Source organism: Populus alba, chromosome 6 (genome assembly GCF_005239225.2).
Source record: "Populus alba chromosome 6, ASM523922v2, whole genome shotgun sequence".
NCBI lineage: Eukaryota > Viridiplantae > Streptophyta > Magnoliopsida > Malpighiales > Salicaceae > Populus > Populus alba.
Window position 1 is genome coordinate 5,644,682 of NC_133289.1, and position 27,133 is coordinate 5,671,814.

Consider the following 27,133-nt stretch of genomic DNA (forward strand, 5'->3'; position numbering starts at 1 on the left):
TTTTCTTTACAAACTTTAAATTAAATCCACCATTCATTTTCATGTTTGGTATTGAAAATAATTTTTTTCTTTTAAAGAGAGGAGGTGTCTTGTACTCTAAGTTAGCCACTCCCATTTATTCTTCCTTGGTTTTGCCAATAATTAATAAAATTATTTTTAATATTAATATATTAAAATTACATATTAAAATAATAAAAAAATATAAAAATTTTAATTTTAATGTACTTAATGTCAAACAAACCCTTACTATCTCTGTAGAAGTTCACCTTCCCCCGTCTTTTTTCCTGTATAAACCAACACAACGAACCTTCCCGCGGATCAACCAGGTGTGAAAGAGTCAATCACTATTAAAATCCAAAAGCTGAATGTGTCTATTATGTTTCCTCCCGTAATCAAACAGAATTCGATTCATGCAGTTCTGTGTTTTAGATTGAGAGTGAAAAGAAAAGAAAAGAAAAGATTAGCTGACGAATTGTAATTATAATGATGAAGAAAGTAACGAGAAAGGTAGGAAAATATGAAGTTGGCCGTACAATTGGCGAAGGAAACTTTGCCAAGGTCAAATTTGCTCAAAATAGAGAAACTGGAGAGAGTGTAGCCATGAAAATCCTCGCTAAATCTACCATTCTCAAGCATAAAATGGTTGATCAGGTAGCTTATCACCACTTGATCTCTCTCTTTTAACTTAATTATCATTTTTTATTTATTTGAAAGTTAGAGAGGAGGTAAGTAAGGTTAATTTTCTGGGTTGGCAGATAAAAAGAGAGATATCAATCATGAAGATTGTGAGACATCCTAACATAGTTAGGCTGCATGAGGTAATTATTATTTATTTATTTATTACTTTTTTACCGGTAATTATGGCCCCTTTTTTTTAATTTATTTGTGGTATTATTGCTTAATTATTTTGATTTATTGATTGATTGAATTATAGGTTTTGTCGAGCCGGACGAAGATATACATAATTCTTGAGCTTGTTACTGGAGGAGAATTGCTTGATAAAATTGCAAGTGTTTTTAGCTTCTCTTTTCTTGAAATGTTGAGGAAATGCTTAAAGTTTCCAAGTAAAACTAATATTAATGCTAGTGGTTAGTTTAGCAAATATACTAGCGAAGGATTTTTGTGTTGCTTCTTGATGTGGATGGATGGATGTACAGGTTCATCAAGGAAGACTTTCCGAAAATGAATCGAGGCGGTATTTTCAGCAGCTTATAGATGCTGTTGCTCACTGTCACCGGAAGGGTGTGTACCACAGAGACCTGAAGGTGAACAACCAACAGATTGTGTAGTTGAGCATTTGACTTGTTGATTTTCTGATTGGCCCTGCTCTGATTAAGTCTTTTTTTCTTTCTTTCTGTGTAGCCTGAAAACCTTCTTCTTGATGCTTTTGGGAATTTGAAGGTTTCAGACTTTGGATTGAGCGCGTTGCGCCAGAAAGTAAGCTTATGATTATCTCACTTCGAATAAACACAAACATATACATACTATCGATTTTTCTTATCCATCTCTCTCTAACTGTGTGTGTTTTGTCTGTGTTTATTTCTACTTAAAAATGGAGGGGGTTGGACTTCTTCATACAACGTGTGGAACCCCAAATTATGTTGCACCTGAGGTATATTCTCAAAAGACAGTGGAAATATATGATTTGGTCTCTCGTGCCATATCTGCGTTCTATTATTTTAAATAATTTTTCCATCTATGCCAGCATTTGATACCCTGCGCTGTTGTATGATTTCCAACATGAGATGCATCGTTTTCACAAATTATTTCTCTCTGCTTTTCTTAATTTGTTCTTTGTTATGGAAAAAGGGGTTGCTGGTTGAGGACATGGATAAGTCTAACGTGGCATTGGGTTGAGGATCATATTGGAGGATGGAGAATTGAACGTCAATATGTTTGAATTGGTTGCTCATCCTTAGAATTTAATCTATGTACTTTGTGGAACTTATTCCTCCTCATCTGCTATACATGAACTTTTCTTCACGGCTCATCTGCAGCTTCACTGTTTCTTAGAGCCAGTCATCTGTAGTTTTGGAATTTCCATGTAGTCCAATCATGAATGCAACTTTCTCCATTTATTTCCTGGTGTAGTGTTGTTCCTCTGTTTTCTTAACACAGTTTCTTACATTAAACCACTACCTATCAGGTTCTTGGTCACCAGGGTTATGATGGAGCTGCTGCTGATGTGTGGTCATGTGGAGTCATCCTCTTTGTTGTAATGGCTGGATATCTTCCATTTGAGGAGATAGACCTTCCAACCTTGTGCCGTAAGGTTAGCTGCTTCATTTTTTTCTTTTGGAGGAAGTGAACAAGTGAAGTGCTTCGTGTATGTCATATAGTTATTTTTTCAAAATCTCAGTTGTACACCCATTCACTGTCTTACTATCAAGTTCAGCAAGGGCACTTTCATTCAACACAAAGGGTTCCTCGTTTGTAAATTAAAAGCTTTTCGAGCAGCCACACTTGTTCTTTTTCTTCTCTTGCAGTTCTGCATGTACAAGTACATAGCAAGAGCAGATTTTTTTGTTCCTTTTTGTTGGTTGTTCTGGGTACTCATTCCCATGTGTATGCCTATATTAGCATTATTTATCTTGTCTTGGTAGGTTTCAGTTCCAAACAGGCACTGATACCCTTGCATTTCTCCTAACCATGCATGGGGAAATGGTGTAAAGTCGTTGTACACTTTGTTCTATTCCTCAAAACACAACCTTCTTTGTTGTACTACGTTGGATTCTATATGTATTTATAATTTCCACAAGCATGATGTGGACACTCCTAACTGTTTTTCTTGTTGATGCATAGATAAATGCTGCGAAGTATTCTTGTCCATTTTGGTTTTCTCCTGTGGCAAAAGCATTGATAGATAAGATGCTCGATCCCAATCCTAAAACTGTGAGTTCTTTACTTCATTATATTAACCTTATAACTGATCTGGGACTTTGTCCTGGAAATTAAATGCCCACATGCAAAACTGTTGTGGTCTGGATCACATCATGTCTGAAACTTATGATTAGAAAGGACTTGAATATCAGTTCAGTACACCTCGTATTCATGGTATTCTTTTCATCTGAAAAAAGTGGTTCTCTGTTGCTGCAGCGTATAGGGATTGAGGGAATTAAAAAACATCCATGGTTTCGGAAAAGCTATGAGCCTGTTGGACATAGTGAAGAAGAGGAAGTGAATTTGGATGATGTTCATGCAGTTTTTGATGACATCGAGGTTGGTATCATCACTTTTAAAATACTAATGCAAGCATTAAATTCTGCAGTTGAATGCATGCTACCATCACCAATGCATTGTAACATGCATCATCTGATACCCCTTGTTCTCTGGTGGGTTCTTTTTTTTTCTTTTTTTTTACTTTCTTGTGGTACCGTAATGTTCCCTGATGGCCTGCAGACATCATTTTATTGCCTTTTAAGCTTTCTTACTTCTCTATCTACTTGGTGATTCTTGGAGCTACAGGATCATTATGTAGCAGAGCAATTGGAGAACAGTGAGGGCGGTCCTTTGGTAATGAATGCATTTGAGATTATTGCCCTATCTCAAGGGCTGAATCTATCAGCATTGTTCGATAGACGTCAGGTACAGTAAATTTTTCAGAGTTATGCTGCAAGTTATGACCAAAACTAGTGTCTAGCCTGTTGTAGTTCAAGGTTCTGGAGTCGAATTTCATGCGAGGCTAAGATTATTTGATAAAAGAAAAGCAAAGAATAAGATAGTGGAGACATGATCAAGAGTCATGTGATCAACTTCCTGAACTTTCCATCAGTTAGAATGTTTTCTATGATATCCAGCAACACCATTGTCATTGTAACGGTGAACAATATCGATCTTGTTGCTTCTCGTAGTGCCTTACTTGATTTCTTTGTAGTTGCTGTGGTTATTAGATCCTTTCCCTTGGTACAAGCAGTATGTGATAATAAATCGAAGTGCCTTTATGTGTTTTGGCTGATGGTGCGCTTTTCCTCTGGAAGGATTATGTAAAAAAACAAACTCGTTTTGTATCCCGCAAACCAGCAAAAGTTATAATTTCAGCATTTGAAGCCGTTGCGGAATCAATGAATCTCAAGTTCCATACACATAATTACAAGGTATAACTTGACTTGTTATATTTGTATGAAATCCCAAGTTAACATTTTCATTCATGCCTCTTGGCGTGCTGTGCTGTTATTCTGCCACAGATCATGATCTGCACATGCCCCAGTTTGGTAGAAACCACTAATAAGTTGCCTGCATTTCTTAAATAACATATTCTGCGCAAAGCTGCAAGGTTTGGTGCAGAAATTTCCATGAATTTTCCTTGTAACATTTCCCCCACTTTTTGTCTGAAATGGGGCATTGTATGATAAGAGAAGAGTGGAAAATGTTACTGATAAAGAGCAAATACAAGCCAGGAATTAGCAAACTTAGCTAACTACACAAGCAACCTCATGGTACTACAGAAAAATAATTGCCAGAAAATTCAGCTACTGAAGGTTCTGATATGTAGGATTTGAATAAGATATAACGAGCTTATCTCCATTTCATTGCTGTTGATTCTGGAAAGTAATTCTTGTAGACAAGACTCGAAGGAATATCTGAAAATAAGGCTGGACAATTTGCAGTTGTTCTGGAGGTAACTTCCTAGATTTCATTTCATTCCTCTCTTCAAATTTTTTAATCTGCAAAAACTAAGGTGTCAGTGGTTTCAGAACAAGAACTATACCAAAAAATTGTCTTTCATGCTCAGGTTTATGAAGTTGCTCCATCACTTTTCATGGTAGATGCACGGAAGGCATCTGGGGAAACTCTTGAATATCACAAGGTGAATTCATTTAAATCCTGAAAAATTTCCCCTGCCATCTAGAAATCACACACACTCTCTTTTCTTTATTTTTAAGAATATGATAATGTTGCCCAACTCTACTATGCATAATAGTAGTGCTAAGAACCCATCTAACCTTGAGAAGAGAGAGGAGGGGTGAAGTTAGATTCGCTCAATCATATGTATGAACAGAAGTAACTTTGTTATAGGAGGTCACTGGAATTTAATACCTGCTGAATCTTAGGCAACTCAGATAAAGCCCACTTTAGCAATATGGTTTGGTTAGCTCTGAAAGGGGGAAATGCAGGCATCTTATAAGATGTTCATTTTTAATTTTGTGATTCCAGGCATCAAGGATCATATTTGCTACATGTCTTGTCTCATGGCCTCACAGCACATTATTTTGGGTCTTTCATTGTTAAAATGTGCTCACAGCCTGTTCTCCACTTAAGATCATTGGAAGCTCTGATATTGACTTCCTACTATTTGACTAGGTTCAACCACATTTTCTTATGGTTTGCTAATAAATCCTAAGAATCCTCCTTTCGTCATGTTCTTAACTGCTACTCTAATGATACTGGATAGTGCTGGCATTACACGTATTACAGAATGTTTCCTTCACTCAGGTATCTCCAGTGAGATAGCTAGCATGATTTTGAGTGTTTGCTCTCATAATGGAAGTTTTAAGGGTCATTGATTTGTTGATTTTGGTGGATCACCTAACTCATAAAAGATGTCTTAATAGCATCTGATGGTGATTTAGAATTCATCGGTTTGCTATTGTTGCTATATTATAGACGTCCAGATTTTGTAATAGCCTCTTTCAACGCTGGTAACACCTATATCATTGGCTTCCCTTTTCAGTTCTACAAGAACTTCTGCGCTCAGCTAGAAAATATCATCTGGAAACCTCCAGAAGGGTGCAAAAATTCCAGCCTGCTTCATACAATGACTTCCTGATCCAGTTTTTCGGGTGCGAAGCATATCATTGACCGAAAGGGCAAAAAGGAAGATATTCTTCCCGACAAGAATTTCTAGAAATGGGCATTGATGGCATGGCAATGTACTTGTTTCCGGTTCATACATTACAGTGCTTGTATATTATAGTTTATTATCTGCTGTGAAATCTGTTGTATTGTAGAATTTGAGATTTGAGTTTCTTTTTAACTAGGGATGACAATGGAGTTATCATGGTTTTTATTATAGAAATTTAGATGTTTATATCTTATCTATTATCAGGATATATATACGTAAGAGGTTCTTCCGTATAGCTCATCTCCATTGCCATCACTGCGCACTGGTTCTTCAACCGCGTTAGATGCATCTACATTACATTATTCTCTTGCTTGCCTGCCAATTGCCATGACCATCTTAGCTTTACCTAGCCATGACCATGGCTATCAACTATCCTTGTCTTCTATCTTCCTCCTCTCTCTTCTCTTCAAATTTCTACTTTATAAATAATATTATATAGTTTTCGCAATTGTTTTGATGAGAGAAGTTGGTATTCTCTTGCATGAAAGTTTTGGATAAATTAGGAAATTAGCACATAAAATTAAAATAATTTGCCAACTGTACTGGCATTGTATCTTTAAGCAAGTTATGATGTCTTCTTCACTTGCCTTGCCTTGTCCATCATTCACCAGAAATGAATCCTCTCTGATTGTAAATGCAAGCAGCATAAATGGTGACGAGACATTAGCCAGGGGATAGCGCTAGTGTGGTAGTCCTTGCAATGGTAGTCCTCATTAAATATGCATTCTTTCCTGCATGCTACACAAGTTGTCATCCATGGAGAGTTTAAGGTTCTTCCTACGGCGTCTATAAATGTATTAAGCTACTTAACCAGCGATCTACAGCGGGTTTTAATCTTCTTTTTTTTTTTTTTTTTAAATTACTAGATATGTTAACTATTTTAAAGTGTTTTTTCATATAAAAAAATTTTAAAGTTTAAATAAAAAAACACATGCAAATATCTATTTAAATAAATTAATAACTATTTATGTAAATAGACAAAAAAAAAATCATTAATAATAACTAAAAGAAAAATTAAAAAATTAAGAGATAAATATAGATTAAGATATTTAATTACATAAAAATAGATATGTACCCGATTTTGTTTACTGAGCTTGTTTAATTAAATCAATAAAAAGATAATAGAAATAAAAATACAAATACAAATGAAATTTATTGAATAAACTCACCCTAAAAAAAATATTATGCAAGGCCAAACATAAGAAATTTTAATTAAAAATAAATATTTTTTTATTTATGAGAAATTTTAAAGTTGAAATAAAAAAACAAAACATATGAAAAATTGTAATTGAAGGAATAAATTGAAAACAAGCAAAACTTTTATAAAGGGAATAAAAAAAAAATAATAAATCAAAAGAATGAGGACTAAAATTTTAAAAGTAATAATAAAGAGAACAATCGTGCACTTTATCTAGTATGGAAAAGAAGAAAAAGAAAAAAAAAATGATTATTAGCAATAATTCGACCACCATACGTCGTCACACGCCTCACCATAAGAAAGAGAGCATGATAATGCTTTCAAAGACACGGCGGAAGGTGACCTTAGTAATTACCAAAAAGCCCTTATAAAAGTGTAAAAGTACCCCGAATGCAGTTGTCTTTTGTCTTTTTTAATGTTAATGACATATTTTAACTGTATATGAAGAAGTGAAAAAAAAAAAAAAAAAACCCTTGGCTAGCAACCCAATATTTTTTTTGATCCTAGGAGTAAAGAAGTACTGTTTAAAAGCCTATAAAAAGTTAAAAAAGAAATCTTGTGGTCAACAACTCTAAATCTTGTTGACCTTGAGGGTAAAAACATATTTTTATTGTACAAAAAACTAAAAAAAAAACTAACATACTATTAACAATCTTATAATGATCAATGAACCAGTGAAAAAAACCAAAGCATCCCCTTCCTTAAGCTTCCTTTTTTTCCCCCACTCAATAGCTGAAAGGTAATTTTACTATAACAATCTACAGTGAAATGTATCTAGTGCTACAATGAAACATGCACGCCTTATATATTTTTGGTAAATAGTCACTGTATATAGGCTATTTTCACTTATCAACACCCCTTAAAAAATATTAAAAAAAAAGAAGCACAAGTCAAGAAAGTTTTCGTCAAATAACATTTTTAAAGTCACGATCTAGAATCGTGATTTTGACTGAAAATTGTGTTTAACCACCATGACTTTGACCAAAAAATAATAAACTCTACCCCCAAATAATACCCTAACCCATAATCCATGACCTCAAACACTAATCTCAACTGTTAATCCCTAAGCTTAAATCCAAACCCTAATTTGTAAACACTAACCTTAAATCTCAATTCCTAACCTTGAACTCTAACTCTAAATTCTAAACCAATTCCACAAATTGTAAATAGCACATTAAACTAGTATTGATCTAACAAATCAAAAACTAAATAAACCCTAAAAATCTTAAGAACATAAAAATAACTACTCTCACCCATAATAATCTTATGCATGGTGGTGAAAAGGTTGACATATAAATACACAAATGTGAAAGTATAGATTATAAAAGAAGATATCTCAAGTTATGTCTTGTATCTTCCGAGAGCAAAGGATATAAGAGAGAACTAAAGGATAATGTTTGATTCAAACAATACACAAATATCATTAAAGTTACTTTACAGTGATTTAATATTTTAATGTTGTTTTTGTTAGTTTATTATAACAAAAATTATTTGCCTCAAAAGAATATTAAAAAAATATCATTGATTGATTATTTGAAAGAGTAAAGGGGATTACTTATTTTAATTTGATTGGATCAACTGATATTAAGATTATTTAATGACCATAATAATTTAATTAGTTTTTCTTTTGAGAACTTGAGTTTAACTTGCTAATTATTTGATTGTGAATTAATTTGATGATGTTTTCCTTTATTTACTGCATCAAGTTAGATTTGTTACTTCAGAAGAGAGAAGGTTGTTTTTTGTGGTTTGGAGAGGGAGGCTGTGAAAAGATCTTTTTTGTTGGTTTACGAGAGAGGCTCCGGAAAAGCGAGGAAAAAGAGTTTAGGACATTTATATATCGTCCAAATTCACGATTCCCATTCACACTTCATTAAAACTTTATAATTTCTTCAAAATTTTAATTTTATTTTTTTAATATTTTTTTTTTTGAAGAAAAGTGCTATTTTTCAAAATAATATATTTTTTGAATCATAATTTGCTCTTTAGAAGTTATTAGTTCGAGTTTCACAAACCTCAAGACCACTAGAATATTATATTTTCATTAATTTTAAAGCTTATACAATTAATTAAGATACATACAAGTTGACCGGACATCCCTGTTAATAATATAAAAAAACAAACAATGTATTTTCAATCTCTCAAGTAAATGTGATAACAAGTACTAATCATTAGCAGATACACATTTTTACCCATGAAATCCTTTTGTTGATGGCATAAACAGTGTTCTCTCTCGTGGCTGCCACCACCATGACTGCTTTAACTTCCTCTCCATCAAACCCTAGACCACCTTATCAGGTTTCTGCTTATGCAGAAACCACTGGTCCTAACATGCTATGGTAATCTAATATCAGAATTGTCACCATCAGTCCTAACTCCTAAGATAACTGCGGTAATTACTCCAGATTAAAGTTCTTGGAATCTAATTCTGGAATCTGTCGTGGAGATTTCTGCATTGCCATTTTTTCAACAGAAATGGGTTATATAACACAATGGAAATATTAAATTTTATTGAAGCAGTTACAGAGTACAATTCATATACAAAGAGGCCAGAAATACCAGGACTTTGTCAAAAACAAAAACAACTGAAATCAAGTTGTCATGGCAAGGGACGATCCAGCTGCCATTGCCAAAGCCTGCAAATCTGAAGCACCCTGGCATAGAACTGCCCAAAGCAACCACTCTTACAAACTGGAATGAAAGAGAACACACGATAACAACAGAGGAACACGCGAGAACCACGAAACCAACAGAGAAGAGTTTCGAGATCTGAAAGACACTTGATACTGAGAACTGAATAAAACAAGAGAGTTTTTTTTAATAATAAAAGCAACCCACTTGGTAAGGTCGGAATAAAGAAAGCGTAGCCATCACAAACCATCAAAGGATTGCAAGACAAGAGCTAAAACACGGGTATGTCACATCCAGCAAAACATGACAAGGACCTTGGATGGTATAGGAAATGGAGTAGCCACAAGTGGAAATTCTTACTAGAGCTTTGGTAACTGTATTCTCAAGAAACCATGCCATGAAAGAGGAGGCCTCCCATCAATGGGGGCAGAACATTTACAACAGGCTTTCTGTCTGAAGAAAGCCTGCAAAAAAGGATGGAGAAGTGATCTGCCAAAGTTCCATGGAAACAACCAAGCCACCCAGTTATTAGCAGACCCACCGATGATGGGCCAAAAACTATGCTGAACGCTACTACCCGTGCGAGCTGACTATATGAAATTTATCCTTCTACTATGTATAGACAAACTGAAGTACATGAATCTCCTTATCCAGTTCAACGCCTTTGATTCCAACTATTTGATTCAGTGAATGAGCATCTCTTTTCCTCCCTGATTATGAAAGGATATCACATCTCCACAGGCTCTCTACAAGCAGCTCAACTGTGCTGCTGCTAATTGAGCTGCAGTTTTGGAGGTTCAACCCCACCAGGGTCCTGCCCATTTTCTTTAGGCAAGGCAAGCTCTTGTTTGATACTTCAGAACATCCTGACAAGGATAGGACTTGAAGATTGAGCTGCTCTGCACTTGACATGACAGCAATGCCAGAATCAGTGACCGCACACTTTGACAGATCTAGGTCACTGAGAAACAGACAATTTTCAGCAATTGCTACCAAGCTAGCATCAGTGATCTTTCTGCAACCATCCAGATTCAGCAATTCAAGGGTTCCACCATGTAGCCTAGCCAAGGCTGAAACTACTTCATCGGTCAAACTCATGCAACCACTAAGATTCACCTTAACAAGACCTGCCTCACAACTCTCTAACAGTGGCAGAATCCCAGAATCTGTAATTCCGCAAAGCCCACTTAGGTCAACATGCTGAAGTTGAGGGCACAGCTTCCCTACCACAGCCAAGCTCGCACTGCCAAATCCTGGGCAATTTCTAATTGACAAATATCGAAGATGGCTGCAAGGAGAGGGCACTGGCATTCCGAGAGCCATATCCTTAATTCCCATGCACTTCACAAGACTAAGAGCTTTCAACTTTGTTCCACAGTTTGAAAGTGCACCAACGATCCCTGACTGGGTAATTCTGTTACATTCTTCCAATTGCAGGCTCTCAAGAGATCCGGCAGCTTTGGCAAAAGCGACCAACCCGTTATCAGACACAAAGCAGCACTTGCGGAGGCACATCTGCTTCAGATTCAAGGAACCCTTTGCAATAGCTTCAAGACTCACATCTGTTATCCCCCGGCATGAAGTAATTGTCAAAGACATTAATTTTTGCAAACCCTGAGCATTACCCATGACCCAAAAGCCTCTCTCACTAACATGCTGGAGAACACTAAGGGAAAGATTCGTAACAGCTTTCCCATAGTGCCCAATTACAGCAAGAGAGAAGTCTGTGATGTTCAAACCCTGAAGCTTCACCCTTGTTAATACAGAAGAAGCTGAAGATAATAAACTTGATACTCCATGATCCCCAAGAAGAGGGCAGTCTTTAATAGAGATTGAATGCAACCTAGGGCAAAGCTTTCCGATTGCTTGCAAGCCTTCGTTACCAATCTTAGAACAAGATTCAATATTCAAAGAGCTCAAATTAGGGCAGTTCTCAGCAATTGCAATCAAACCCTTGTTGGAAATTGAAGGACAGTTGGAAAGGTCAAGCTTCTCCAACAAATGGCATTCTTTGGCGATCTCAAATAGACCTTCATCCCCAACAAAAGGAACGTTCCACAAAGAAAGAGCCCTTAGAGAAGGGCAACCACGTGCTATTGCTGATAGACCATGGTTGGTAACCCCACGAACAGAGTTGCTTCCCCGGATCAACAGCTTGCCCAGGCCCCCACGGCTACTTGTCCCAACAGCAATGGCAGCCAGTCTCATATCTGTTGCTTTCTTTCCTTCCAAGGACCTGGTAAGGTAACCATCACTCTCAACTTCCCCGTTGTCTTCGCAAGTGACCATTTCAACATCATTACAAACAGGAGCTGCTGTTTCCTTTTCTTCTTCAGCTACAGGGTTGCTGTTGCAAAATTCAGACCTCCTGATGCTGCTCAAAAGCATAAGCCATTTCTTGGACACAGAGGCACATGAACTCCTCTCTTTGCCATCAGGAACGCGTCTGAAGATCTCAAAAAGGCATTCATCTGGAAGAACTTCAATTGATGGTCGCTTATTCTGCTCGAACCCAGATGATTCAAAGAGAAAAGGAGCACTAATGCGAGCTCGCTTGCAAGCAGGGCTGTATACATCCACATTGGATACAATTGAATATAATCGACCAAGGTCGGAAGGATTTGTGTAGAAAGAGCCCCCAGAATAGATTTCATCATCTCCTGAAAAACCCATCAACAAACACCAATAAGCTAAAGCTCTCTAAAAGATTCTATATAGTAAACAGAGGCCAGAAAATATTCATGCAGACAATATTAGAAGCAAGCAGACTCAACAAAATTCAAGCTTTGATTTTTATTTAAAAAAATTGCAGCCTCTTAAGAGTTTCCAACAGAAGACAAACCCTTCAAGGATCTAGGCCTCTCAAATAAGAATTCACAATTAAGCCACCAATAATCTAACGAATCTCCTAAAGTTTCTTCCTTTCCTGAATTTCCATCTATTCTCGTATTACTTTTGTTCAAAGACAAAACTAAATCCAACTAATTTGCAGACAGGTCATGTTTTAGCCACAACAGAACACAAAACCAATAAAAAAAGCAATTCAAGGTTATTTCTTTACCTTCTATTTTCATACCGAAACAAGACTCCAATCCAAACAAGCATATTATAATATACCTCAAATCTAACAAACATTAATCCACTTTTAAACCTCAAAAAGTATAAGCGAAAGCCAAAAACACCCAAGAATAGAAAAGGTAAAACTTACCACTGTAGTTAACGAGAGTAGGCATGACTGAAACAACAGAAATGAAAAGAAGAAGACGAAGAAGGAGCCTCGTTGATTAACAGCACAAAAGGCACACAAACTGACAGCAAGCACCAAGAAACTGATAAGAAATGAAGCAAGAAAGCTTAAATGCATCACCAAGAGTGAAAAAAAAGAGAGAGTAGAGAACTTGAAACCCCAACAGAGTAGGGCAAAAAAAGAAAACAAAGGAGAGAATTAAAGAAGAGAAGGGTCTGGTTCTTTTGGTTTGGCTTTCCTGGTTTGGTTTGTTGTTTGGGAAGAAAAGTGCAAGTGGTTTGTTAATATATAGTACGAAAGAAATCAATAAATGTTTAGCAGAGAGAGAGATTCATTGGCTTTTGCCAACATGCAATGTATCCTTCCTCTTTACTGTTTTCTTTTCGGTCCCAGCGGTCCACCTCTGCCATTCTTGTATTTATTCTACTCTCTTGTCGTCGTCGTTTTGAGAAATTATGACATGCCTCCTTTATTATCGTTTTAGAACCATTCTTTGCCACATCTTCTGTCTATTTTCTTTAACGTGTTTGGTATCACAGTTGAGACTGTTTTTTACAAGTATTTTATAACTAAAATAATATTTTTAAAATTTTTATTTTTAGTATAAACACATTAAAATCATCTAAAAATATCTAAAAAATATTTATTTCATGCAAACAAATAATTTAATAAATATATTATAACACAAAAACAAATATTCATTCACATTTAGAATAAAAGTACTGTTAATAATGCTAAGATTTACAAAAGAAAATTATTGTTCACCATTGAATGATAAAATGGAGATTTTATGGATTATTGATTTCATATATATATATGAAATAATTGTGAATTTTGTACGAAAAGTTTATTGGTATAAAATTATGATAAAATGGGTCTAATATTTTAATTGGTTAGCAATGTTATTCCTCATTTTGGATGATTTTCTTGAATAAGATGGAAGTTTGTTGTCATGTACTATTTGGAGATAAAATACTATTGTTTCTAATATAATACTTGACACTTGAAAGGTGTGGTGAAATTGGATGATATTGTCATGTTAAAAATGCTTCACAAATAATTGTAAAATAAAAAAGATTGTTTTACGTATAGATATCAATCAAAACAATTTCATAAAGGGATGTCATGTGTGATGTGAAGAAGATTGCTGCATATAATAATGTATCTGTTTATATTTTTCTCCCAAGAGCAGACAAGTTTACAAGAGTACAGGCAGTGCAAAGAACAAACAAATTATTTTCTTGCCATATATAGAAAATGAGATGGTAATGGATTAAAATCTATGAGTTGTTCAGAACTTCAAAAGACAGGTTGGGTGTAGTGGTTTGGGCTTTAAAGGAGCAAGTTGTGCAGGAGCACGCTTTTTGCAAGTTTCCAAGAACTGGAATCATTGTATATGGCCATGGCCAGTACCTAGTTATAGTCTGCTGTCACCTTTCTTCCAGCCTCTGATCGTATTTATTGGACAATGGGACTTGGGATTTGGGAAAATACAACTGGTTCGTTTACTGATCTTTTCCCTGATCAGCCTTGCTTAAGAAATATAAACAGCTTTTTAGTGTGTGTTGCTGTTTTTGAGCTGACAACTAGCCTAAGCATGATGTCCACTGTTTGGGATAGGATTAGCACTTGGTGTTAAGAATAAATGGAGACATAAAGGATGATTGGGGAGGTTAAGCTTGTATGATTTATGCATGTGGTTCCTTGGAAAGTTCAAAAATCTTCAATTCAAACAATGGCAGGGATGTTCATGGCATCTCTGCAATCATTTGATGTTTGTCGTTATGGAGTTACTATACGAGGGATGCTGAGGGGTAAGCTTTCCTTTCAAGGATTACCACTACCGATTAATCTTAAGCATCATTCTTATCAAGTTTAATTATAAATCCGTGCTTTACTATGAACTCAAGATTCCCAGTTAGTCATTTCATTTTCTGGGGAAAAAAAAACGACTAGTCAATTCACTAATAGTTCACTGGCACGGAAAAGAGAAGGAAACCAGCCTTTAAGTGGTAATTACTTTAAACATTTAATCATTGAAATATTCTAATTCTAGAGAATCTCCACTAAATTCTTACCCACTTGAGATTAAAAAAAAATAAAATCGGTGGCAATAGTCAATATATATTCGTCGTATTCTTGAGAATTTTTCATTTCAGTGGAAAAACAAAATAAATCCATAATACTTATGGTGGCTTTATTCCCATGTATCCACAATTTTATTCTTAAAAAAGTTTCTGAACTTTCATTGATCTGGGAACTAAATAAATTAATGAGGTTAAATTCTCAACGAGATCATTAGGAACTTTCATGTATTGCTGCCGAGAAAATGGTAGACATGATCAAGTCAACTAGAGCAGCCTGAGAGCCCATTGGCACTGGTCAATTTAGAGAGAGAGAGAGAGAGAGAGGTTGTAACTTGTAAGAATCAAAGCAGAGGGTTGACCTGTAAAAAAAACCTGGAAAAGGTAGAGAATAGAGACACAAGGGGGCCCATGTTGTCAGGTACAGGCGAATGATCTTTTTGGTTCTCTTCTCTTGGACAATAGTTATAGAGATGTGCAATGAATTTGATTTGTGGATATTAAAATCCAGGACCATCTCTATTAGCAGAAAAATATGGAAATCCGACTCAAAAAGCCAAGAAAGGTGAGGATCATGGTTATGATCAATGGATCTCCATGGAGCCTCCTGCGCGCTTCCTTGCGGCTTGTGAAATGAAATATACAAAAAGTCCAAGCCTCGGACTGTGACTGTGTTGAATTTTATGTACTTTCCTTTTAAACATAAAGAACACTATGATTTAAGGTATTGATTTAATTAGCTACTAAACCTGTTTAATTAGTGTTACACTAATCGATTTTGGATCAAACTATTGAGTCCTGAGCATTGTGATTACATGGATTAAGAGAATTAATAGGGAAATTACCTCTTAATGAATGCACCAATTCTAATCTGAATTGAATATCTAAAATTCAATCTGAAAATAATTTAGTTCTGATATACTTATACAATCTGACATAAAAAAAATATATACTAACCATTAAAGAGAATGAAAGGACACTTGAAATAATCAGAATATATCCCGGTCTACTAAGAGTATTCTATTATCCAACATGCCTCTTCGTAACTTCTTTTATTTTTAAGGGAAAAAAAAAAACCTTGGACCATAAAAAAATCAAAACATAAATAAATAGATATATTATGGCCACTTGGGGTTGGAGGGGGGGATGCACACGGGAACTCTTCTCATGCACGGCATCAAATTGAGCTTGCTCAGTAGCCAACGTAGAAACCTTTTCGGCCACTTAGAGCTTTTTCCAGTTTTCTAAGTGGTCACTTCTCCTTCAGAAATGATAACCATCTCTCTCCTCTCTCTCTCTCTCTCTCTCCCCCCAACTCGTTAACGTTAGGGTCCCAACTCAGCAATATGCATGTATGTTTAAGAATTACTGTTGTTCTTAATTAACAGGAGAGCTATGTGAATATAACCTAGGAATTAGGGATTTTTATGTGTGGCCTAACACATTTAAATCAAGCTAGAATAATGGGTTGGAGGCAGTTTTGGCTAATCAATCTTCCTTATCTTGAAGATATAATTTGAGCTTAATGTCTACTTTGATTGTTTGTGCTAACATTAGTTAATAGTAATATTCATTCTAGATGTTTGGTTACGTTTGAGCAACTAATTGCTAATTAGATCACCTAATCGTATCATTAAGCTCTCATGCTTTCCCTTGGGGTCCAATCAGAAAACTACTGGGACCATTAGCGATGATGAACACGTGTATTTAGACATAATTGTAGCATGAATTTTAAACAAGTCACGTGATTAATTATTGCTGCTGTTACCGACCCATATGAGTTTCATGGTTAAATTGTGATGGGAACTTTCTCCTTTTTCTACTTTGTGTTAATTAAACGCAAGATCCAACGAGTTTTGACATTTAATATTCTACAATGGTATGCAACCCTCTGTTTGCTAGATGTTCAACTCATCTCTTTCAAAATTTAAACCAGCTAGGAACTTTTAAACACAAACCTCAAATCTTAATTATTAAATCAATATTCTTGCAATGACTAAGTTGCCGGATCTGCATTTTTTGCATTATAAAAAATAAGTTTTGAGTTTTAATTAAATCTAAGTTCTTGTTTAGAAAGTACAAAAGACATGATAATAATCTATTGATAGATAGGTAGGTAGGTACATCTTGTGTATATACCCAACTTCCCTAGACTTTGTAGAATATCAAGTTTAGATGACACAAGTTTAACTCACTTCCAAGCCAACATACTTGAACATGGCTACAAGTCGAGTCCAAATGAGCATAGGTATATATGATGAATGTAGACTCGTCACCTCTAAGCCTGGCTACATGCCAAGCTTAAATGGGTATGAGTCTAGTAAGTTGTTAAACCATCGTCTTTAATCTTCCCACCGTGTCAAACCCAATTTGGCATGAGTTTGGCATGCTGCCAAATCCACCACCTTTGAACTCGAATACATGTGAAGTCCAAGTAGACATGGGTCTAGGCAAGTTGTGACAGACCTACCGCCCTTAGAGCTTCACATCGTGACAAGCTTAATTAGGCATGGGTTTGTCATGCTACCAAATTCAACATTTTTGGACTTGACTATGTTTCGAGACTAAACAAATATGGATCTAGCAAGCTATAAGACTCATTGTCCTTAAGCTTGGCACTATGTTGAGCCTAAGTAGGTATGAGTTTGATAAACTGTCAAACCCATTGCCCTTGCCTTTAGCTACGTGCCAAGCTTAATTAGGCATAAGTTTAAAAAATACATAATGAATTTTAAAACATCATTAATGAATCCTAGCACACAAAAATAGAGATCATATTCATGGAATCCTACAGAGTCTATTTTCCTTGTAAGAATGGAGCGACTTGTTAGAATGTTGTGTAGAATTGGGTCCCATGATATTATTTACATTTACATGCTAACGACCAAAACATTTTGAGTTTAGACCAGAAGAGCGCAGAGAGACACTTAGAGTGATCATGATAAAAGGGGCGCACCATGAAGTGCATTGAATATTGGAATGCATGAGATGAAATATGTTGCTTCAGCACTCAGTATGGGACACCTAGATGACATTTTCTGAATTTAAAATGGGGCTGAGGAAGTAGGTAAGAAAGAGCAATACAAAGGCTAGAATCAGTGGATCTCTTCCACTCTTTGAAATCCATGGCCATCTGCCTCTAGCTACACGTATTGCATATCTGATGATCATACCTAACTTTGGTAAGATAAGAAGATACGGGAGTGCAAGAATTCAAATACTTAAAGGTATAAGTTTTATCTAGAGATTTCCAAATCTTCTAATTACATCCATGCATTAATTCAAACATTAATTCTTCAAAAATAATACTTTCAATTATTGTTCTATTTATATCTCTTGTGCCAGTCGCCTACCTACTCATGCATGATCTGTTTATCTTGTGAATGCTGTCTGTTTATCTTGTGAATGCTGTCTAAGTAACCCTATCACATGGTGCGGTAGCTGGCGTGAATATGGATTTTGCCCGTGTATACAAATATCATTTACACACAAAAAAGAGAGAGTAAAAGCTGTAAATTATGGACCAAAATGTGATTTGTTTTCTTTAAAAAGCCGGTAATTCATACGATTTTAAAACTTGAATGAAATAATTATTAAATTTCAAGAGCCATTTTGATTGCTGGGTCGGCCATATCTTCCGCATGCGTCCCTAGTTTTGTGCCCCAGGTTGAGAAAAAAAAAAAAAAAAAACTTCCTGGTGTTGTAATGCCCAATATTCGGTGCCCCGTAATATGTCAGAAGGAATATTCATTTCGAGGTTGCTTAATTATTATGATAAACAATAACATAAATGATTTAATTTATCTAACATCCACATTTTATAATGTTTGCTATTCCTCGATAATTATGTTAATTTGCCTACGAGCCCACTTGCATGATCTTCGATCATTTGTGTAATTATTTGTTCCTGTTCGATGTCTATGTGGTCTTCATTGTTGCAAATACAGTTTTCTTTTTGACAATTACGTACATGATCATGATTGATTTGATTTATTTATTTATTTTCAATAACATATATATTTGAAAGAATCGGCTGTTCTTGTTGAAGAAAAAGCAGCTGCCAGCACCACCACGCAGTCTTAAATATATTTATAATTAATTTGTTCCAATCAATCCATTCAATCGAAACGCTAATCAACATTTAATTCATTGATTAAATGGAACTCTTTTTGCATGCAAGTTGAGTGAGCTCTCTGCCGCTAGTTGTTTTTACTCTTTATTAGGGTTCAACTCATTTGTCTTTTCAACTAGTGCAATAAAGTCTAAGAGCGGCAATACCATTGGCGTGAATGTTACCGTTTGCAACGTACGCTGAAGTTACAAGTTTTTTTAAGAAAAAAAAAAAGGATAATAGGAATTCCATTCAGATTAAATAAAATAGCGAGCAAATCATTATTTTTATAAATTTAAAGAAATAACTTGTTATTTAAAAAGATAATCAATGGTATAAATAGTATAAGATATGTTCTTCCAACCAATAATTGGTTCTTTAATAATTTGAGTGACAAATGAGTGAAGCATGAACCGTAATGCAAGCAAGCATGCAATAGAAAGATCCACAAAATTCAGCCAACAAACCCCGATTAGGTCAAAATCTCACACGGCCTTTCTTTCAAAAGTGAGATGGTATGGTTGTGGATTTATATGCACCCGGTTCATGCATGTCATCATACAAAAATAAATAGATAAATACTCAGCATATGTCGGCATGTCCCCCTATCCATTTTGATTGAAGCAAAAAATAAAGGTCCTCTCCCTCTTCCTTTTTATACTATTTTTTTCTTAACAATAAATTAAAAACAGGAGGGTTCAATATGCTACTTACAGCACGCAGACATTAAAGCAATTTTTTAGAGATTTTAGAAAATATTACTGATCAAATAGAGATTTAATAGAAAAAAAAAATTTATTAACCAAACTAAAGCCTAAGCTTATGAGCTCATAAGCTCAGTATCCAATCCATAAAGTTATTTTGAGTTTGAAACTTTTATTATTTAAAGGTTATTTGAGAATAATTTTTTATTTATTTTTAATTAGTTTTTAAAACTTGTTAATAATTTATGTTAAAATACTCGTATTTGATTACAAAACCCAATATGGTCTTAACTCTAAATGTGAGTGGATTTTACATTTAATTTGGCATTAAAAAGTTTGTTATATGTTTTATAAACTAATTTCATTAGTTATATCCAAGTAGCAAACCATACAAGTTTGATTTAAAATTTTATTCATGATGTGTGATTATTTTCCATGATGTTTTATGGTTGTAAACATATAAAAAAATTAACCTAAAATTTATTTATTGATAATTAAAGTTGTTTATCAATAGTGATTATTTTGATAAACAGATGAGTCTGTAATAATAATAAAGATAGTTTTAATATATGTCAAGCTCAGGAAAATTAAAATTGAAGCTATCAAGGTAAATATTCTTGGTAATTTTCTAATCAATAAAAAAAATTAAAGAATTGATTAACTCAAAGTAATAAGGAGATTATTTCAATTTTACTGAAAGGAGATAATCAAATATTTTATATAATTTATTGTATTATATTTCTTTATCTATTTATTTGTATGTCTTTATAAACTCTATATAAGTCCTATATAATTTATCAAATTATTAATAATATCCTCCTTTTAGATTTTTACAGTAAGGTTTTGATATTGAACTTAATGATTTTTTGTATTATATTGGAATGTTCATTGAATTAGCCGTACATATACATGTGCAACATAATCTTTGGACGGCTTGATTTTCCCTTATATATATTATGAAATTTAAATGCTTAAAACTAAGTATATAGCCATGAATACATGGGAACAAAAGGAAGTTAGAACGAGGCAACGTTGTAGTGTTGTAATTAAATTTGGTAAAAATTGATTATATTTTTAGTGTTTTTTTCCCGATACAGTCGAGGCATTGTCAACACAACATATAAACTAGTTTCATTGAGAAATTTCGAGGCCCTCAATAATTTAATTTCTATATACGCAGCTCGCTATATTAATTAAATAAAATAATGTCGAAACAAAAGGGAACAATCCAAATTAAGATCCCAGCGAGAACACAAAATGTAGTTGCCAAGAGAAAACCAAAAATTAATTTATTCCAAAAAAGAATTAATTAATTAATTAAGTTGAGGTTTGAGCCACAAAAGTATACTAATTAAACAACGAATTATAAGGAGTATCGAGATCCTTCCTAGCTTCAGAGATTTGCTGGGTCTTCAAAATAAATTTATTGAAGCTGAATTCTTGCAATCTCTGAGATCTTCATCTGGATATGTGACCGATCATTAAAGATTCATGTTTTACGAACGATCGTATGATATTAATTATAAACTATATTTAGCGCAACAGCACTGTACCTCATCATCAGATGACATGTGGCCATAATGTTGCCAAGCAATTAGGTTTATATATTTTTCAATTAGTGTTTGTGTGCTCTGATAGTTAGGGTTTTACAGCCATCGGTTTTTCATGCAGCTTGATGTTTACTTTTTTATCACAAAATTCATTGTATAAGGCTGCCCTAGTGTTGGTGTGCATGCATGTATCTCTTTCATTTTGCTAATGTCTTTTCCCGTCAAGAAATTAATTGCCTTTTTGTTGGGTTACGTGGCAAGCTCGTGTAAAATCTGCGAAGCTGACAATTCGATCTTTTCAAAAACAACGGCTGTGGCTATCCTAATAATTTTGAGCCCATTTTGCCCTAATAATTGTGGATCTTGATGATCCATCTGCAATTCCCTCGTATATTCATCCTAAATTAACATTAGCATTAATATTAATTAACAGAAAAGCTAAAAGATTATGGCTTTCTACCCGTCATCCATTTCACTCCCTCTCACATTCTTGCAAGTTATGTCGACATGGTACAAAATTGGATTTTAGGTTCTTCTTCAAACAAAAATAAAGAAAATCAAATAAAAAAATAACATAGAAAAAAAAACCTTTTCCCGCTTGCACTGTTCAAAAGTTGTGGAAAAAATCAATTTAGTTCCCTCAAGGTTTTTTTTTTTTTGCATTTTAATCCTTCGTTATTATTTAAAGAGAGAAAAAGTCACTAGAAAATAAAGATGAGAGAGAAAGCTCTTGGGTGGTCATATCTCAACCACTAATAACTATGAGAGAGAAGTTTTTTGGATGGCTACATTTCAACCACCAATAACTATGATTTTGATATCTATATATTCATCTTTAAGAAAAGAACTTAATGAAAGTGGTTTCTATCTTCAATGATGCTTGAAAAAATAAATCCTGGCTCAATAATTATTTTTTGATTTTAAGTTTCTAGTCTAATATTTAAAATATGTGTTATGGTTATAATGAGTTTTTTAAATGCTCATTTAATGGGGGTTTTTGTTTTGTGTTTTTTGGGTGCTTGAGGTCCAAAAAAAGTGACTCAAAAATGCAATATATAGATGGTGTTTTAACCGTTTGATTTCTTTTGAAAAACAAAACGAGCAGGTGTGGTCTTCCAGACCCAAGTATGTCCGGGCTTTTTAATTACAGGGCAGGAACGCGGACTCATCATCCCAACCTAGATGTGCATAGCCTTTTTCTTAACCCTTAAATTTTTTTATTTATTTTATAATAAAATTATCTTTAAATGAATTTATTGAAATGATATTTAAATAATTATCTGATTATGTCATAGTTTTCAAATAATATTATAGCTTTTTATGGTAACAATAACAATTATTGTTTGAATAATTATGTATTAATCTAATATTCAAAATATTTTAATAACATTTTATGAACATACAATAGGAATGAAATATTTACTTTTATTATTCTTTTTTATTATAATTTTATTATATATTTTTCTCAAGTTTATTATTCTTATATTTTTAATACATTAGTGTCAAAATTATCAATTCATGATTTTTTAATTATTTTTTTAAAGATTATGATAATTTTTTATTTAAAAGGCAATACTTTTGACAAAAAAAAGATGTATTTTTTGTCAAAAAAAAAAGGGACGCATGAATAAGAGAAGAGAGTTTTGATTAAAAAGATATATATTTATTTCAAATCACTAGAATATTTTTTAAAAATTATTTTAATTGCTTTCATTTTTATTCATTAAACCACATTGCTACTAAGAAAAGGAGAATTTAGACCATTTTAATAAATATCTTTCTTATGATAAAGAGAATTTAGACCATTTTTATACAAAATTTAAATAAATATCTTTCTTATGAATATCTATTTTAATTGCCATGTAATTAAATAAAAACAAAATAAAAAATACCTTATGATACAATATCAAATGTTTGCATGCACATCTATTTTTTGTTCCTTACTAGAAAAATCAATTTTATATTTTAATCTTTAACGAGCATTAACAACTCTTTTCACAAATTATCTATTCATATATTTTTAAAATTTATTTTAATATACACAGAAATTATCTTTCCAAGTTTTAATTAAAAAAAATTACAATACCGAAAAATACATTCCTAAATCCTGCTCCCATTTCTCATACATTGAAAACTAACTTAGAATCCTACTACCCGCACAAGAGCGCAGTACCCTAGCTATTAATAACTAGAATTAAGAGGATTTAACATGAAGTTATCCGAAGGCATCTGCAGCTTAGTCAATCATGCTAGATTTGTTTGTAATTAACCAGAAACGCATCCGATCAGCTTCATAGTGCTCGTGCAGTGGTATTTATGTGTGTCTTACTGGATGATTTCCAAGCTGGACATCTTCAAATTGCTACAGTAGGGTTCCAACTTCCAAGACCATCAGACATCAACTACATATGACAAATGTGCGAAGAACCTCTTTACTGGATGCTCAGTCAACAGTGCAATCTTGCTCCACATGAAACATGGGCAGCAGCATCTGTGTAGGCTTCACCACCATGCTATATACCCGGATTGGCATGTGGAAGAAGAAGCTTGGCCGTATATCCACAGTGATCCAAAGTAAGAGAAAGAGATGCGTGGCGGTTACTGTATTTCATCCAATGAGGTGCAAAAGATGCCTTCAGCGTGGCATTTACAGAATAAGAGAAGGAGCGTTGATGGACATTGAGTTGGGAAAATTACAATTGAGTGGAAACATTTGCTCGGACCTTCTTTTTTTTATATTCCTTTTCGTGCATGGACATTTACAAATTACAGAAGTTTCTTAAGAGTTAAACAGACAAGGATTCTTCATTAGTGAAAAGCTGAAACAATCTCTGCAATTCAAATTCATCAGTCGTACAATCCCTCCTGCTCCCATACATCCACCAGAAAATTAACCATCTCCTGATGAGTTAAAATCCAACCAGTAAATGTCAATACTCTGTGGCTCCGATGAAATGCAAACAAAACTGTGAAAAAGACTGAGCTGCATTAACTTACAGAAAGAGGGATGGGCTTTGGGAAAGGATTTCTGGATCCTAGTAAACCTTCATAAGTTGCATTCCAGCTGAAAAGACAGCAAATCAACATGAGAAAGCACATATACAAATCACATGTAATTTACTAGATCCAACTCAGAGAAGTTCTCCCCCTTCCATCCAAGGCCAAAAAGCATCATGTGATGGTTGTTATATGTGGTAGCCACACAGCACGCGATCACCAGCAGAGATGATTTGGAATGAGAAGAGAAAAAACAGGGTTGTTGAAGGACATTACTCAACAGCCTAAACTTAGGGAGCTGGAGAACCCTCTTATTTATGGTGCCTTTGCTGGGGTACGGGGAAAGCATGAGCATCTGAATAAACAATGAACTTCTAAAAGAAAGAAAAACACCTTAATCTGGATTCCTGTCTTCGCTGATTTTGGTTCCCAGATGTGCCCCTTCCAATCCATTGAAGCCTGTTCAGTTGCCAGAGAAGGAGACCTGAAAATAACAAAATCTCAGTGTAAACCATCAATAGTCAACTAGAACAGATAAGCTTCAACTTACCATGATTTACAAATTCGCTATTGCTGCTCATGCCACCAGTGCTGCTAGCAGGATTCTGATTTGGCAAACTGATTGATGAGATGCTTCTTTGAGATTGAACAGTACTGTTGTCCAAGTCACATGTGCTGGTACTCCAAAAATCATCTGATATGCTAGGTTTCCTCACCACTCGCCCTTGTATTCTCAATCCTTTTGATGGCTCATCCACAGCAATAATTGGTGTGGGTTTAGTACAGCATCCAAAACAGCCACTGTTCTGTTGCAAACCAAGTTAAAGCATGGATACAAATGCAACACACGACAACCAAAAAATAATAAGTGTTATCACCTTATGTATGAAAGTTAACATTGACAAGGTTCATAATGAGATAAGGAAACATCATTCAATCCAATTCATAATCATTAATTTATTGAGGAGCAACATCACCACAAACGTTTCTCTACAGAGCAGCAATTACATAGTAAAACTTACGTTCACATGTTTCTTTCTATTTTATTGCCAAGGAGCCAATGAAACAAGTTGATCTAAATAGAGCTAGAGCTGAAAGGCAAAAAAAGGCATTCATATAGCTGATAATTAGTTTGGAGCCAGACTTCATTGGTTTCAGTTGTGTTCATCAACAGTACACCCTTGAGATGGAAGCTTAAGACACGGTTGAGATACAGAAATTGACAGTTATACAACCTCTGATCCAAATTCCAAACTACCATTTGCTTGATCAATTTTATTGGATAGGAATAAATGGCAACATCATAACGAGCCATTATCAGTATCACCTCCATCTATACCTGGCAATAAATTCTTAATCTTTGAACAACTATAGCGTCATAAACAGTTCTATCTTTAGTTCTGTAGCTACGAGAAGTGCGATCTTCCAGCAACAAATCATCTAAGATGCATTAGTAACCCTTAGGTCCTTAGCTAGGTGCCTTCTTAGTTGACTTTAACTCACCAAAAATGTGTTCCATACAAAAACATAAGAACTACAATTTCAATATAGCATCTTTGCTACTTCAAGTTCTAAAAGTATTATCTACTTAAAAATCCATGTTTGTTCACTTAATTTTTTCCTGTAACTTCAAGTAGAATTTGATTTAAAGTTTCCAAATTTATGACAACTTCAAGTAACCCAAAAATTTCTCCTGACCCAATCGTCATTAAATCACACTCTAAAAATAAAAACCCTTAAACTTCACCAGAAATAGAGAAAACACAGAAGTACTTGCAAAAAAAAACCCATAATTATTACCCAAAGAGAAACCAAACCCAGTTGTTCTTTTAAGGTTCATAACTCAAACTCAAGATCTGACCATTCTTCCAGTTGACTGAACAGGCATCAGTCCCTAACCCAGTAGCCAACAAATCAAAGCCAATGAAAACAAAGAGAGTAGTCAACCAAATAAAGAAACAAGAAATGGGCTTTTCAGGACTTACGCCATACAAGCAAGAAAGTGAACGATCCAAGCAGGAATTGAGCTATTCAATGTCACCATTAATTGATATTCAATGCTGGAGACAGGAGAAGCGTGGAGCAGTGATTGGTATTAAAGAGGATGATATGTCAAGTAATTAATATTGTGGTGTTTGATATTTCTATTAATTATTACTTTCAATCTGCTAATTGAGTAATTATTATTATTATTATTATTTCAAATTGGATAATATTTTTTTTATAATTCGTAAGAATTTACTTTTTATTTTTTATGTAATGTTTTTGTTTTTATGTAAATTTTGTAGCTCTTAATCATAAAAGTATGTTTGTACAAGTATTCGTTTATCAAAACTATTTTTTAATTGAATTCTTGTGGAGTTTTAAATAGATTATTTTATTTAAATTAATGTATATATATGATTTTTTTTTAATATTTGAATCCTAAATAATAACATAAATATCAATAAGTGATAGTGGTTGATTAATATATGGTAATGATTTAGTATTTATGGACAGGCTTATCTTAACCTTATCATTGATTTTAATGATAACCCAATATGGGGAGACTTTACACATCCTTTCCATATTCACTAGACTTAAATGATAAAAGTGTCCTTTATTATTTGAAACCGTTATTAAATAGTACAATTTAAAAATGTTGTGTTAATGATATTTTTTTAAAATTTTAATTATTTTATTTTTATTAAAATTTAATTTTTTTATATATTTTAAATCATTTTAATATACTAATCTTAAAAAAATATTTTTTAAAAAATAAAAAAAATA

The 27,133-nt window shown here is 34.0% G+C and overlaps 3 protein-coding genes across 3 annotated transcripts; 1 reads left to right on the top strand and 2 right to left on the bottom strand.

Annotated features, from left to right (window-relative positions):
* Positions 1–257: 257 nt before the first annotated feature.
* On the top strand, positions 258–6,035 carry LOC118032562 (CBL-interacting serine/threonine-protein kinase 24-like). The gene is given in 15 exon segments (XM_035037287.2): positions 258–651; positions 756–818; positions 935–1,006; positions 1,158–1,265; positions 1,363–1,437; positions 1,559–1,612; positions 2,147–2,272; positions 2,803–2,892; positions 3,097–3,219; positions 3,466–3,585; positions 3,978–4,094; positions 4,562–4,618; positions 4,733–4,807; positions 5,672–5,725; positions 5,727–6,035. Coding segments are annotated over 15 exon segments (1,335 nt in total). The 5' UTR covers positions 258–483; the 3' UTR covers positions 5,760–6,035.
* Positions 6,036–9,520: 3,485 nt separating this feature from the next.
* LOC118032561 (EIN3-binding F-box protein 1) lies at positions 9,521–13,210 on the bottom strand. The gene is made up of 2 exons (XM_035037286.2): positions 12,880–13,210; positions 9,521–12,331 (listed from the first exon to the last, which is right to left on the bottom strand). Exons 1-2 carry the CDS (start codon positions 12,902–12,904, stop codon positions 10,386–10,388), a joined length of 1,971 nt encoding a protein of 656 aa, XP_034893177.1. The 5' UTR covers positions 12,905–13,210; the 3' UTR covers positions 9,521–10,385.
* A 10,803-nt stretch (positions 13,211–24,013) lies between these two features.
* Positions 24,014–26,509, bottom strand: LOC118032560 (uncharacterized). The gene is made up of 5 exons (XM_035037285.2): positions 26,350–26,509; positions 24,915–25,165; positions 24,758–24,848; positions 24,365–24,431; positions 24,014–24,268 (listed from the first exon to the last, which is right to left on the bottom strand). The coding sequence occupies exons 1-5, from the start codon at positions 26,406–26,408 to the stop codon at positions 24,215–24,217; spliced, it is 522 nt and encodes a 173-aa protein (XP_034893176.1). The 5' UTR covers positions 26,409–26,509; the 3' UTR covers positions 24,014–24,214.
* Positions 26,510–27,133: the final 624 nt, after the last annotated feature.

Coding starts and splice junctions, on each gene's coding strand:
- LOC118032561 (XM_035037286.2), bottom strand. CDS start 12,904: ATGCCTACTCTCGTTAACTACAGTG. Junction 12,332..12,879: donor TACTCTCGTTAACTACAGTG/GTAAGTTTTACC, acceptor TGGGTTTTTCAG/GAGATGATGAAATCTATTCT.
- LOC118032560 (XM_035037285.2), bottom strand. CDS start 26,408: ATGGTGACATTGAATAGCTCAATTCCTGCTTGGATCGTTCACTTTCTT. Junction 25,166..26,349: donor CACTTTCTTGCTTGTATGGC/GTAAGTCCTGAA, acceptor GCAACAGAACAG/TGGCTGTTTTGGATGCTGTA. Junction 24,269..24,364: donor CAAAGCCCATCCCTCTTTCT/GTAAGTTAATGC, acceptor TTAACTCATCAG/GAGATGGTTAATTTTCTGGT.